At 38.4% G+C, this 13,463-nt stretch overlaps 1 protein-coding gene across 1 annotated transcript in view; it reads right to left on the bottom strand.

The window, feature by feature from the left end:
- LOC130453606 (E3 ubiquitin-protein ligase HUWE1-like) overlaps positions 1 to 13,463 on the bottom strand; it is a gene marked incomplete at its 5' end in the record, with an annotated part of 59,083 nt that overhangs the window by 9,233 nt on the left and 36,387 nt on the right. The window contains 17 exon segments of the mRNA XM_056809927.1: positions 553 to 680; positions 805 to 1,007; positions 1,254 to 1,386; positions 1,758 to 1,914; positions 2,045 to 2,163; positions 2,459 to 3,011; positions 3,406 to 3,952; positions 4,947 to 5,049; positions 5,157 to 5,445; positions 5,790 to 6,004; positions 8,766 to 8,899; positions 9,165 to 9,417; positions 9,806 to 10,090; positions 11,336 to 11,381; positions 12,307 to 12,461; positions 12,572 to 12,661; positions 13,057 to 13,235. Coding sequence (XP_056665905.1) covers positions 553 to 680; positions 805 to 1,007; positions 1,254 to 1,386; positions 1,758 to 1,914; positions 2,045 to 2,163; positions 2,459 to 3,011; positions 3,406 to 3,952; positions 4,947 to 5,049; positions 5,157 to 5,445; positions 5,790 to 6,004; positions 8,766 to 8,899; positions 9,165 to 9,417; positions 9,806 to 10,090; positions 11,336 to 11,381; positions 12,307 to 12,461; positions 12,572 to 12,661; positions 13,057 to 13,235 — 3,589 coding nt within the window.

Here is a 13,463-nt window from a genome sequence, read left to right as displayed (position 1 = left end):
GGCATCATTCATATTATTATTATTTCGGGTTAGAGACCATCCTCATTTTCTTAAGATCCCTGCTATTGAAATAATTTTATGGCTTTTAACATGGAAATAAATGGGACTATACTTTAGATTTTTAAACTATGGTTTCAAAGATTTTCACTCCCTTAGCTCTTATAAGTTATTTTTCTTACTGTAGAAAGAACTCATGACATGATGGCAGAAAGCTCCCTAAAAAGCACCCTCTTCTCAAGGTTATTATATAGTATGAATTTTCTTTGGCAGTGTGCCTACTTAGAATAGATAGTGGAAAGGCCTAGAGGGCTCTATCCTCAGTGATAGGAGCAGAGTGAGGAGGACAAAACAGAACTAAGTGGCTTAAAAAAATATTAGAAATTTATTAGAGCTAAGTTTTAAGCTAAAAAAGAAGAAAGAAAAGTAGGCAAAAATTACGTTTTCTAGAAGTATTTAGAAATAATTTCAAAGAAGGGTAAGTAATGTGGGAAAAGCTAAAAAGAGAAAAATACATGAAAGAAAAAAATCTGAGGCCCCAGGCATCATGCTAACCGTTGCTGCTTGTTGTTGTCTCCGCGCCCTTTGACCCTCACGTACCATTTGTATAATGGCATCAGCCTCAGCCTCCAGCTGCCGAACAGCTGCCTGGATGCTGCTAGCCGAGCCCAGGCTGGAAGCACCTGGAAGGAGGGACATGGGTAGACATTCAGTTAAATGGGTCAGAATAGTAGTTTTCCTTTGGAAGATTGGATATGCCATATAAATAATTTCAGGAAATCAGGCTACTGTCCCTCAGTTCCATACCTAGCCTGCCTGTTTGTTTGGCTTTTTTGTTAGCTCTTCGAGTATCATCCCGAAGTTGAATGATGACCTGCAGTACACGGAGGAAAAACTTCTGTGTTGATGTCTTGGATGTTAGCATGGACATTGAAGGTAGCTGTAGCTCCCGGCCACCCAGTGGGCGCTTCTGAGAAGCCACAATCACCACATTCTCAGCAGTATCAAATCTAGGCAAGGAGGAAAAAAACCTCTAAATAAGTCAGTTGTTTCAGATAACTGTTAGTAGTTTTCTAGGGATATGTGTGAGAATTTTCACAATAGCATATGGGCATATATAGAGAGGAAGACACCAAAAGACTTTCAACCTCAAATACTAAAGGAAGAATATTCTGTTATTACAGGCACGAATCTCTAATAACAGAAACCAATCTGTTGGTCTTCCATTCTGATTTATATTTCTGGATGCTACTCACCTGCTCTGCATCTTTCCTTTCAACTTAGTGGCTTGCGGCTGTTCTTCAGGAAGACCATCTGGAGAAAGTGTCTCACAATGGGTTCGACGTAGCTGTTCTAAGTTGTATTCTCGTAGTTCGGCTAGAAGGGTCCCTGAGAAAATGCAGCAACCAGAGGTTAATCAAGAGTTTTATCTAGAGATGTGGAAATTAATCTTTTGAAGAGTCATTGTGGTCAAAGGAGAAGAAAAACATGCTCTGTTAAGAAACTACAAAATTCAGAAGGCAAAACATTTTGGGTATTTTTGTTTAGTTAATTGTGCCAGAAAAGGTTAAGTTAAAAACATTAACTTTGAGATTCCCAACTCCCAAGTGCTTATCTGATCTCCATAGAAGTAAAGTAATTTCTGTGTTACAATAACTATAGCCTTGTAGAGTCTGAAAAACACAGACCTTAAGACTGTTATAGTGCTAAGAAGCAGAAAGAAAGGAGGATGCTTGGGTAACTGCTATAAATTCCCTTACCAATCTGCTTGCATAGGGTGTAACCTAGGTGTCTGGCACCATTCAACAGCAATTTGAGGACAGTATCTCGGGTTAAGGAGTCTCCCCTAGAGAGCTGTAGTAAGACATTGGCTGCATCTTCCAGACCTTCCTCTGAACAGGAATGTGATGTCAGTACCTATAAGAAAAAAATGGAGAATATGGTGTATGGAATTTAGGGTTAGAAATTGGATTCAGATTCTGTCCCCTATCTCCTTTCTCAACAACAACAACAACAACAACAAACAACAACAACATGGAAAACTTACCTCCACAGAGAGTTGGAGCTGGTTTTCTGTTAAGCCTGATGCCACCATCTTTTCAACACTGCTGCCACTTCCTCCTTCACCAGCCTTTGCTGGGGATTTGATGTTCTTAGTAGTAGTAGCTTTGAAAAACAAAAATAATAGCAATCATACAGGGCAATTATACTGAATTTGGAGCAGATACTCAGTTGAATATTAAGGTTCATGGTTTTTGGCTTCAGGTCTCGTTTTCTCCTTTTTTCCACCCCCAAAGGCTAGATACTTGTAAGGTACCTAATGAATACAATCTAACCTCACAAATATATTTCTATAATATAGGAGTATAATTGCTCACACCAAATCATATAGAGAAAATAAAATTGGCATCCAGGAGTTTCAAGATATAATGAAAAAGCCAGTTTTCAATCTTCAATTTACCTGAAATAGTGGAGGTTGTCATTTCAGTAGTCCCACTTACATCCAAGGCAATGCTAGGTGTGACAGGAGCAGTGGCAACTGTGGTGGCAGTGACAGTAGAAGCAACAGTAGGTGGTGTGGTGACAGCAGAAACAGTGATAGAAGCAGCAGAACTACTAGTGCCGTGGTTAGTCAGTATTTCTGGCATTTTGTTCTCTGGGAGGGCAATGGAGATGAGAGACAAGAGCCTGAGAAGCTTCTCAGTTAAGAGGGAGCTCCGTCGGATGACTGGGTGGGACAACATATTCATGAGCTGCCCTAATGGTGAAGCCTCAAGACTATATGGGGAGGTTTCCCCCTCACCACCAGCACTCACAGGTACAGATCTGATGGAATTTTTGCCTTTACGACTGACATTCATGTTGTCAAGTTTTACCAACAAGTCCCAGAAGTCAGTGGAAATGCCACTACTAGTGGATTGCCCAGGGCAAGGACTGCAGGCCTGTTTGTTGCTCTTTTCACTCTCATAGTTTGTTTCTTTGGTCCGCTGTTGTGTGAAATGGCTAGGAAAGACCTGCACGAGAAACAGGGATAGTTTAAGTCAAAAGGTTTACTGAGTAAACATTACAGATAGCTTCTTTGGACTGGAAAAACAACATAGCCTGAGTAGATTATGTGCATCCTAAAATGGGGTTGAGGAAAAGGGTAGCTGGGGAGAGGTTAGAGATTAAATATGGTAAAATAAAAAAGACTTTCTCTTCCTAATATTTATTAATTTTTGGGAATATCAGAGATCCTTTCAGAGTCAGGTAAAAATCTATGAACTGTCTCTCAGCATGCTTTAAATGTATAAAACAGAACATAGGATCATAAGGCATAAAATTCTGATAATCTGGTTGTTTGAGGTATCACCTAACCCTAACATATTATGATGTTGTTTGGTAAAGCCTAGACTACAGGATACTCACCTTGGCTAATTGAATAAGTGTGTCTAAGACATGTCTACAGACCACAGGTGCAGCCTGAGGGTGGATGTGAACAGTAGAACCGCAGCCAGCATGCTTTTCCATGTGCTTTCGGCTTCCTGACCTCTGAATCTGGAATATATTAGTTCGGCATCCCAAGGCTGCATCCATGGACACAGAGAGCCAAGAAAGTTGACTTGAACTCTTAGATTCCATCTTATGCAACAGGTCCAAGGGTCGGGCGTCAAGGCTGCTTGAGGTACAACCCTTTGATGACTTCTTCCCCTTGTCCTCTGTAGCAACTGACTTGGGGGTTTCTATGCATAACTCACTCTCACTACTACGCTGTAGGATGGAAAGCAGACTTCGTATAACCCATTGGCGTGTTTGCGCATGGTAGCATAGGTTACGCAGGACCCTGTGTAGACGACTTGTATTTAGTTTGGGTTCATCAACAAAGAGGAGGACAAGGAGGCAAGACAAAGCTTCATGGTCCAGAAGAAGACGGCCACGAAGACGAAGGAGACTTTCCATGTTACTGCCTGAAGGTCTGGAAAAAAAATTTACATAGGTCAGTTATATGCTTTTACTAATCTCCTTTCCTTCATATTGTAAAAGGCCAATTCCCAAACTATATAAAACTATTCCATTATGTTATCTAAAATTAGGAAGAAATTATAGCTCATTTTCCCTAAAGATCTATGTAGAACTTCAACCCTGATTAGAAGTGGTATGGATTCTCAATCCTCCAATATTTAAAGGGGCATTAGCTCCTTTCTGGACAAAATTCCAATGTCAAAATAACAAGCACATGAAGTTTTCTCTATTTTGAGAAAACATTTATTATATATTAAATTTGTACTTTTTTGATCCTATAGTTCTTAGTATTTTCAGGTTCAAATTCTTAGAAAAAGGAAGCTGTCTTTTCCCTTACTTTACAACCTGTTCTGATTATTCAATTAAAAATATTCTAGGGGGCAGCTGGGTAGCTCAGTGGATTGAGAGCCAGGCCTAGAGACGGGAGGTCCTAGGTTCAAATCTGGCCTCAGACACTTCCCAGCTGTGTGACCCTGGGCAAGTCACTTGACCCCCATTGCCTAGCTCTTACTGCTCTTCTGCCTTGGAGCCAATATACAGTATTGACTCCAAGATGGAAGGTAAGGGTTTTAAAAAAAAATTCTATATTCCTAATTGCAAAATCTGACAGTCTTTTAAAAATTCTCTTTTCAATTATTCTGTTATTCTTTCTTTTCTAAGTTTTTGTTAATATTAATTTACATGTCCATTTCCTTTGCTTTCATTCATTCTTTAAGTGAACAGAAATGGAGTGTCCTGTTGTATTAGTGTAAATGAACTTGATTGTCATGTTTTTGTTGGTTGCTTTCTTAAATTAACCCTAAAAGGAAGATATCATCCCCATTGCATCCCACTCTTTGTAAACATACTTTTTCTTTTGAACTTCTTTGGGTTTCACTTTCTTCTAGTCAGTTATAGAGTTATAATCTTGGCAGCATCTTTGACAGTGGGCGTTAAGAGATTTGTACCTATTGTGGCTGCTGCTTCCTCCCATTTGGAAAGTTCCACCCCTCTGGACAGCAAGTCGTGTGTATTGGACTCCTCGGTTGCCACTCAGGCGACTTGTGAAAGCTGGGTGGGGTGGGAGGGTAGAGAGAAGGAAAATAATTAGTAAAATTTTTTTTTTTTGCATACTGAAACAGAAAAAGAAATGCCCATGGCTTTTGTGAACTCTATACCTGGACTCCGAAGGATGGCAGACAATGCTGAAGTGCTGCTGTGTCCAAACAATCTTTCGTGCATAAGTTGTCTCTGTCGGGCTTCTTGCTCCCGCCGTAAAGCTTGGGCTTCTGCAGCGATGTCTGGTGGCATAACAGCTAATACACTGTCTTCCATGTCTTCTAGCACACTGCGGCGCAAATCAGACGGCAAGGTCTGGATGAAAGTCACTGGGTCCATTGGAGTGTCTGAACTAGCATTCTGTGCCAGTTCTCGCCTCTGCTGCTCAGCCCTTTGCTGTGCTAACACCTAAGAACATCAGTACATTAATGAAGCGAGTCAGAGACTCTGGAAGGAACATAAAATAAAAACAGGCAGTCCATCTACCAAACTCTAACCCTCCATTTGGCTAGGGAGTAAAGGGTAATCTGCTCAGTTAATGAGGAGCAAAGTATCATCCTTAAGGGGCGTAAAGAGATTTATGGAAATAGTATGGTGCTATGAATATGGTGTTATGGTGCTATGAATACTTTTAAGAGAAGGAGAGTTAGGGTCATATAAGGACAATATTTTTGTTTAAATCTTTTATCTTATAATCTAGGAAATTAAACTCTAGAGTTCTGAAGTGATTTTCTGAAAAGCAAAGGGCTTACCTCCTCTTGAATAGCTGGAGGCAAAGCAGCCAAAAACTCAGGGCTCACTTCAGTCATACTAGTGTTCCCAACCATAGGAGGAACTGGATTGGTAGTTGTTGGAGTGCCTCTTGCAGGGGGTCGAATGCCCAATTGATTCTGTAAGACTTCCCTTCGAATATCATCTGGCAGAGCAGCCAAAAAGGAGGGGTCTACACCCTCAGGAAGATTGATACCTAAAGAGAGAATAAGACTGTTTTCGTTTCTGTTAAGACAAAAAGCAGCCAGAATGGCCCACATCATTCTGTATCTTCTCTCTTTTTTTTGTCAACCTTACTACTATTTTTAAAAACCTAATTCTTCTAAGTCAAAAATTATTAAGTGTTTATTACATGTAAAGCATTACAATCAGTGTTGGGAATAAAATATAAGTGGAGAGACAGTACCTGTTCTGAAAAAGCTTATATTCCTACAAAGGAAAACACTGTGAGAACAGCAGGGGAGGATGAGGTTGAGAACTGGGAAAAGGCCACTCTGTAGACATGGTGCCGATGGTTCACAGAATGAAGAATGGTAGGTATGAGCCCTTCTTTGTCCCTTTCTTTTAACATCTATAAGCTTATTTCCCTTTTATTAAAAATTAAAATTTTTTACATATTATTGAGAAAAAAATTAGGGTTAGGGTTTATTTTTCTTCAATAATATGTACAAATTTTTAATATTCATTTTCAAAGTCTGAGTTTTAAATTTCTCTTTTTCTTCCCCATTACCCTAATTGGAAAGCCAATAATTTAATATAGATTTATCTATGATACAACCCATATGAAACAAATTTCCAAATTATCCATGTTGTAAAACAAAACAAAACAAAACAAACAAACAAAAAAACCCATAAACCCAAAAAACAAAGTTCACTTAAACTACAGTTTGATCTGCACTCTGTAATTTTTATCTTCATAGGTGGATATAAGTTTTCTGTTATTCAGTTTTTCATCATATAGTAGTATTGAAACCATATAGTGTTGTTCTGATTTTGCTCGCTTCATTTTAGTCAGTTTACCAGAAATTATCTTGCTTGTCATTTCTCACATCACAATAGAATTCAATTGTAATCATATACTAAAATGTGTTGTCATTTCTCAAATAATTGTTGGCATCTCCTGATATTTTGTCACCACAAAAAAAGCTGCTATAAAAGTTTATATACAAGCAAGTCCATTCTTTTTTACCTTTTTCTGATATATAGATCTAGTAGTGACAAATACCTGAGATAACTGATATTACCTGAGATAATATTAAATTATTCACATTTTAATGAATTCTGCCTATCTGAGATACATATGGCATCAAGAAGACAGAACTACCAAGTCTAATATCCATAGACTCTTATACTTCATTTGTTGAACTAATCTTCAACTAAAAGACTGAGAAGAGGACTTCTAGTTCACATAATCCTTTGTTTACCTTACTGTTCGCCAACTGTAATACTTTCCTTGTCATGATTTTCTGGTAGTCCCATAATCCTTAAATGTCTCTCCTGGATCTATTTTCCAGGTCTGTTGTTTTATCAATTAGGTATCTCATATTTTCCTCAATTTTTTCATTCTTTTGATTTTGTTGCTGCCTCGTAAAGTCATTTGCTTCTAGTTGTTGGATTCTAAGTTTTAAAGACTGAATTCCTTTTCCTCTTGATCTGTTTTTCTTTGTAGGTCATCTTTCATTTTTTTGTCTTGTTTTCAAGGTGGTCAGTTCCGACTTTAAAGACACAATTTTCTTGTTTCAGTTCCTGTGCCTCTGTTTCCAAATGATCTCTTTCTTTTTTAAGTACTTTTTCCAACTTTCTTCAGACTCTCTTAATAGCCTTTTTAAAAAAAATTTAAACCCTTAGTTCAGATCAAAGACACATGTGATACCCAGTGGAATCGCGTGTCGGCTATGGGAGGGGTGGCGGGAAGGGAGGGAGGAAAAGAAAATAATTTTTGTATCCAATGAATAATGTTTGAAATTGACCAAATAAAAATAATTTCTAAAAAATAATATTAATTTAAACCCTTACCTTCTGTCTTGGAATCAATACAGGGATAAGTGACTTGCCCAGGATCACACAGCTGGGAAGTGTCTGAGGCCTGATTTGAACCTAGGACTTCCCATCTCTAGGCCTGGTTCTCAATTCACTGAGCTACCCAGCTGCTTTTTGGAGTTCGTTCAAAGCTTGTGTTCAATTGGCTGGAATTTTTGCTTGGTGTTCCTCAATCCTCCTCTATTCCATTTTTTCTTTGATATTTACATAGTTATAAGTTTTCAATTGTAATTTATTTTTCCTTTTTCTGATGTTTATTTAGCAGAAGGTGAAGGTAGTTACCCTGTTTCTCCTTTTCCTTTCTGCCAGCCACCTCCCTTCCAGCTGCCTGGTCAGAGGCCCTGAGCTTTCTGTGGTGGTACCACGGTATTCTGTTGTGGTTGTATAGCCTCTGCTCTGGGATTCCAGTCAGCTGAATTCTTACTGTAGGTCTCAGTGCAGTAGGTGGGGGAGAGGTGTTTGAGATCGAGTTTCTCTGCCCTGTGGACCGGCGGCTGAAGGCTGTGACCAGGCTGCTGGTCTTAACCCTCTAGGTGCCTTACTAACAGCTTAAGTCAGAAATCTAGACCTCGGGTAGCTGTGGTAGCAAGGTATTCCATTCCCCGCTTGACCTGGAACACTTGCCCTGAGATCACAGCAACTGTACAAGTCTGAGCCTAGTAGGTGGGGAAAGGATCCTGGGACCTTCCTTCAGTTCCTTAAACCTGAGAATTCAGCATTCTCTGTGTACCTTGAATAGAACAGAAGGGTTCCCTGGATCTGTCCTTTGTTGTATTTGGTTTTGTGTTCCTGTTGAAACACTTTGATTGGTGTGGAAGGGTTTTCACAGAGAACTTGACTTTTGCTACTAATAAGCCACCAGCTTGATTCTGCCACATTACCTTCCTTGTAAATAAATAACATTACAGAGGTCTCACCTGCAAGAGGATCGTCTTCTTCACTGCTTGTTGAAGGTAATGGCTCTTCAAGATTATCCCTTGAATCTGCACCAGAAATGGCCACTGCAGAATCTCTGGTGGAGGAACTCTCAGAGGATGAGGCTGGAGGAGAGCTAGAAAAAAACATGAAGGGGAGGTCATTCTGATGAGGGAAAAATCTTAGAACATTCTGTTAGCAAAAGAAGAAAAATACTTTATGCCTTTTCTCATTCTCTTCACCTCAATCTCCTTTCTTGTGGGGCTTAAAGAAACTTTAAAAAAAAATGATTAACTTTGATTTTATAGCAATCACTTCTATGAATAAGTTTCTCAGTCCTCTCAATATTCAACATTCTTTAGAAAGCAATTAAACAAAACTTCATATAACTCATATTTCACCTGTCTTCAGTTTGTTGCTGGGACTCGCTTGGTCCATCTCCACTGCCTTGTGTTTCTGTACTAGGCTGAGGAATATCTACAGGAGTAGAAGTGTCTACCCTTGGTGGCTCTATGCTGCTGGAAACAGCACTGTCCCCAACTGCCTCCTCCAGGTTGCAGGATGCTAGGCTGCTGGTATCCATAGGGGACCCCTCCAGTTGGCTACTCACAGCAGTCAGGACATCTGAGTCTTCAGCCCTCTCTGGAGATGAGGCTATGTGGAAAGCACAAAAATTCAGAAAATACTAATTCAGAAAAGAAGAAAAAGTCTTGTTGGACAACAAAATGATCATTGAATATTACTGAACAATAAAGCTTGGTAGCCATATTTTCCCCAATTAACATATTCTTACAGATGTTGGGTGCTTAAATGAATTGTTCATGGTTATTAAATGGAACAATGTAAAGAACAACTGTCTTGAAATCATGAGAACTGGTACTAAGTCTAGGTTATTTCTCTCAAATGATTAATATATAAATGAGCAGACTGACTAAATCTCTAAGGCCCTTCTAGTTCTAACATTCCATTATTCAATAGAACAGAAAAAGTTATACTTATGGATACACTAAATTTTTTAAATTTAAGAAAAAAAAATACTTACTTATTGTAGGAGCTGGTGATAGTTCCATTTGTATTGTCTCTGTTTCCCCACTTGGTCTTAAGAGACCTAAGACTTCTTGCTCTACAGGCACCAGAAGCTGTGAAGAGGACTCTGATATATTTGGAATGTGAAACTGCTGGGTTAGCTCTCCAACAGCTAACGGGGGTGGCAGAGGTGGTTGTTGATGAGAAGTTTCCAGAGTGACAAAGGTCTGTTTGGGTCTAACTGAAGTGCCTTCTGCAGGAGAAGTAGTAGCTGGGTAGTTGTCAGGCCTGGTGGTCATATCTTGCTCAGAAAGAATGAAGAATATGTTAAGTAGACACTTGGCTGGGGTCCTTGTCATAGGTAAATATACTCACTTTAATAAGTATCTGGCTATACCTTCAAGAAAAAACATATCTACCTTGCCCTATAGATAGGCAGAGACAATTTAATAAAATATTATCATACATTTCAAGAACATGACATGTTCTAGTAATGTTATTTAAAAAAGTATTACTTTATACTATATATTCTAAACATTGGTCTAAATAGGACAGCTGGTTAGGATTGATATAATTGTGCAAAAAAGATTTTATTTAAGAATTACATTTACTGGGGGCAGCTGGGTGGCTCAGTGGCTTGGGAGCCAGGCCTAGAGATCGGAGGTCCTAGGTTCAAATCTGGCCTCAGACACTTCCCAGCTGTGTGACCCTGGGCAAGTCACTTGACCCCCATTGCCTAGTCCTTATTACTCTTCTGCATTGGAACCAATACACAGTATAGATTCCAAGATGGAAGGTAAGGGTTTAAGGAAATTACAATCACTTCTAGGACTCAAAGTGCAAAGTCAGGATAGAGATACAGAAGATTCTGGGAAGTGGATAATGAAACTGAACAAATTTGAAATGGTAAATAATTATATGATATAAATAACTATATGAAGGAAGGTAGACGAAACACTAAGAAAATGAAGAAATGTGAACTGGATAGTGAAGGGAACAAACATTTATAAAGCATCTAGTAGATGCCAGGTACTAATGTTAAGTGCTTTGCAAGTTTTGGCTGGTACAGTACTGAAGAGTCTTTTTTGCATGGATGCCTAATCCTGGAACCATAAAATAACCATTAGAAAGAGAGCTTTCAAGTGTTTTTTAAGGAATCTGGTAGCATGATGATATTGCCTTCATTATGATCTCCTAGATTGGAGTATTACAGAACACAAACAATTAAGAGGGGAACTGGAAAAAACCAAATCTGTGGAAATCTTCTTTGAACAATACATATATTTATGTGTGCGTATTCTCAGAGTTTTTGTGGCACAGTGAACAATACAACAAGAGGATTTAATCATTAAGGAAAATGTAGCTTCATGAAAAATACAGAAGACTGCACTATTATTGCAAAGACTGGATTATCCTAAAGTCAATACATGTATTATACAAGGGCTTCAATTTCAATCATGTGGGTCCTTGTTAATTGCTGACTTGGAAGTAATAAAGTGACCAATATTTTTCATCAAAAAGGCTGTAAAAGGGAAGAAATAATTACCTGAGAGATTCTGACCAGAAGTCTCATTTGTTTTGGATGTGGTACCCTGGGAAGAGAAAAAAAAATGATACTGAATGAGGATGCTTTAGCTCATCTATAAATAGTTTATTTCACCAGAAAGGAAAATGTTAGTAGAAAAGTATGGGATGGCCTGTTTCACTTTTGTATTTGTAGAATTTCTTGTCAAAAACCTAAATCAATACTTGGTAAATAATACACACTTAAGATTCATATGAAATTAAGTTTTTTATATGCTCAATCAAACTACTACTAAGATTATAATACACTGGAGGTGTTCCAAGCAAAAACATAACTATAGACTTAGGCATGTAGATTTATTCTTCCTCATCCTTCCCATGTGTCACTCTCTAATGTTTTTACTTATCTGGGCACAATCAGAGATGGTGGAGACTAGTCAGGTAAGTTCTGTTCCTGACTTCTGTGACTAATTTTTTTCTTTAGTTCATCTACTTCATTCATTATGCCAGAAAAAAAGTGGAATTATCAGAGGGCCAAAAAAAATCCAAGGCCCTTTTGCCTTGTGAGTGAGATTTCCCCAAGGATAGAAGTTGTTTTAACTGCAAAAGAACTTGAAAGACCTATGTGAACTGAAATAAGCATAATCACATTATACATAGTAACTGAAACACACATATGATTTATCACTTGTTTATATGAGTATATGAGATGGGGTTCTGGTTTTAAAAGATTACTCTATTACAAAAAGAATAATGTGCAAATAGGTTATGTACAACCCAGTGAAATTGCTTGTCAGCTCTGGGAGTGGGGAGGGAAGAAGAGAGGGTAACAACAAGAATCATGTAATTTAAAAATAATTTTAAAAATCACATTTAAAGAAATAAAACAAAGTTTTAGCTACTAATTTGGTGTGACCATAAGGACTAATGTCCCATCTCCCTGGGGTAAGCCTAGAAGATCCCAAATACCTTTCCATTCTAAATTTAAGTTACCTGTGTATTCTGATCCTTATTCTCTTTCTCTTCTTTAGCCATGCCAGCTCTCTTAGCTTCTTCCTCAGCTAGCTGCTTTCTGCGTTTCTCTCGCCTTTCCTCCAGTTCTTCATCCCTCAAGGACTCCAGGTGATTAATGATAGGCACTTTCACAACTGAATGTGAGAAAGCAAGGATGAGATCAGAGACCATTTTTTGTTGAAGTACCTCCTGATTTGGCTACCAAAGATCTACCAAATTTCTATGGCATTAACCCCAAACTCACCAGAAACACAGTCATGCATACTCTCAGCATCAAGAACTTTGCACTCTTCTGTCCATCTGGTTAGGGCTGTAGGAATGCTAGAAAGAGTTCCTGTGATAGGATGAAAAAGAGAATCACAAATCTGCTGCTTCTTATGCATCCCTGCTGACGAATGAATCAGAAAAAACATATTATCCTTAGCTGTCCTCAGAAAAAACACTGGAGATATATGAGGAATAAGGATAAAAGAGTGTCTTTAATACTTAAACCAAAGTTCAAAACGTAGTGGAATGCTAGGTCATGCAATTCCATACTCTTAAAAAAAAAAAAAGTAAACAAAATTTTGATACTGTCTACACAGTGGCTCTAAGGATTTGTTTACCTAAGAGATCTTTTTTATTTCTCAAATTCAACATTACTAGGGAATATTCTTGTTGGGTTGCCAAAAATTGATTGTAGGAGATAGAAAAGGCAAATAGATTTTCTATTCCTGCAAATAAACTTGCCTGCCTGGCTTGTAGCTGTGCTCTGATCATGGAAGAAGTCATCAAGCAATTCATCATCTGAACGGGCAATGATATGTACATCATCATTACCCACTAAGAGACGAGCTCGGCCTCGGCTTTGCAGTGGGAGACTGCTGCTCAGCTGAAGAATATCTGCAGCTGCAGAGGGACCCAGTAACCTGAAATATTAATTCAAAAAATATATCCTCTGGAGATTATTTTCTAGGTAACACAGCTAACCTGTCATTACCTCCTTAAAAATATTACCATTGTTATGAGTCACATACCAATTGTAGCACACTTAGGTAAAAAAGAAAAGAAAACAGGGTTTTTCTGTTGCTGTTTCTGATAATTATACTTCTATTTATAAATCTCAAGATATTAGCCTTTTGGTATGCTATGCTATA

The sequence above is a fragment of the Monodelphis domestica genome (genome assembly GCF_027887165.1).
Source record: "Monodelphis domestica isolate mMonDom1 chromosome Y unlocalized genomic scaffold, mMonDom1.pri SUPER_Y_unloc_1, whole genome shotgun sequence".
NCBI lineage: Eukaryota > Metazoa > Chordata > Mammalia > Didelphimorphia > Didelphidae > Monodelphis > Monodelphis domestica.
Note: the sequence above shows the minus strand (reverse complement) of the source record. Positions and strands in the feature narration are given on the sequence as shown.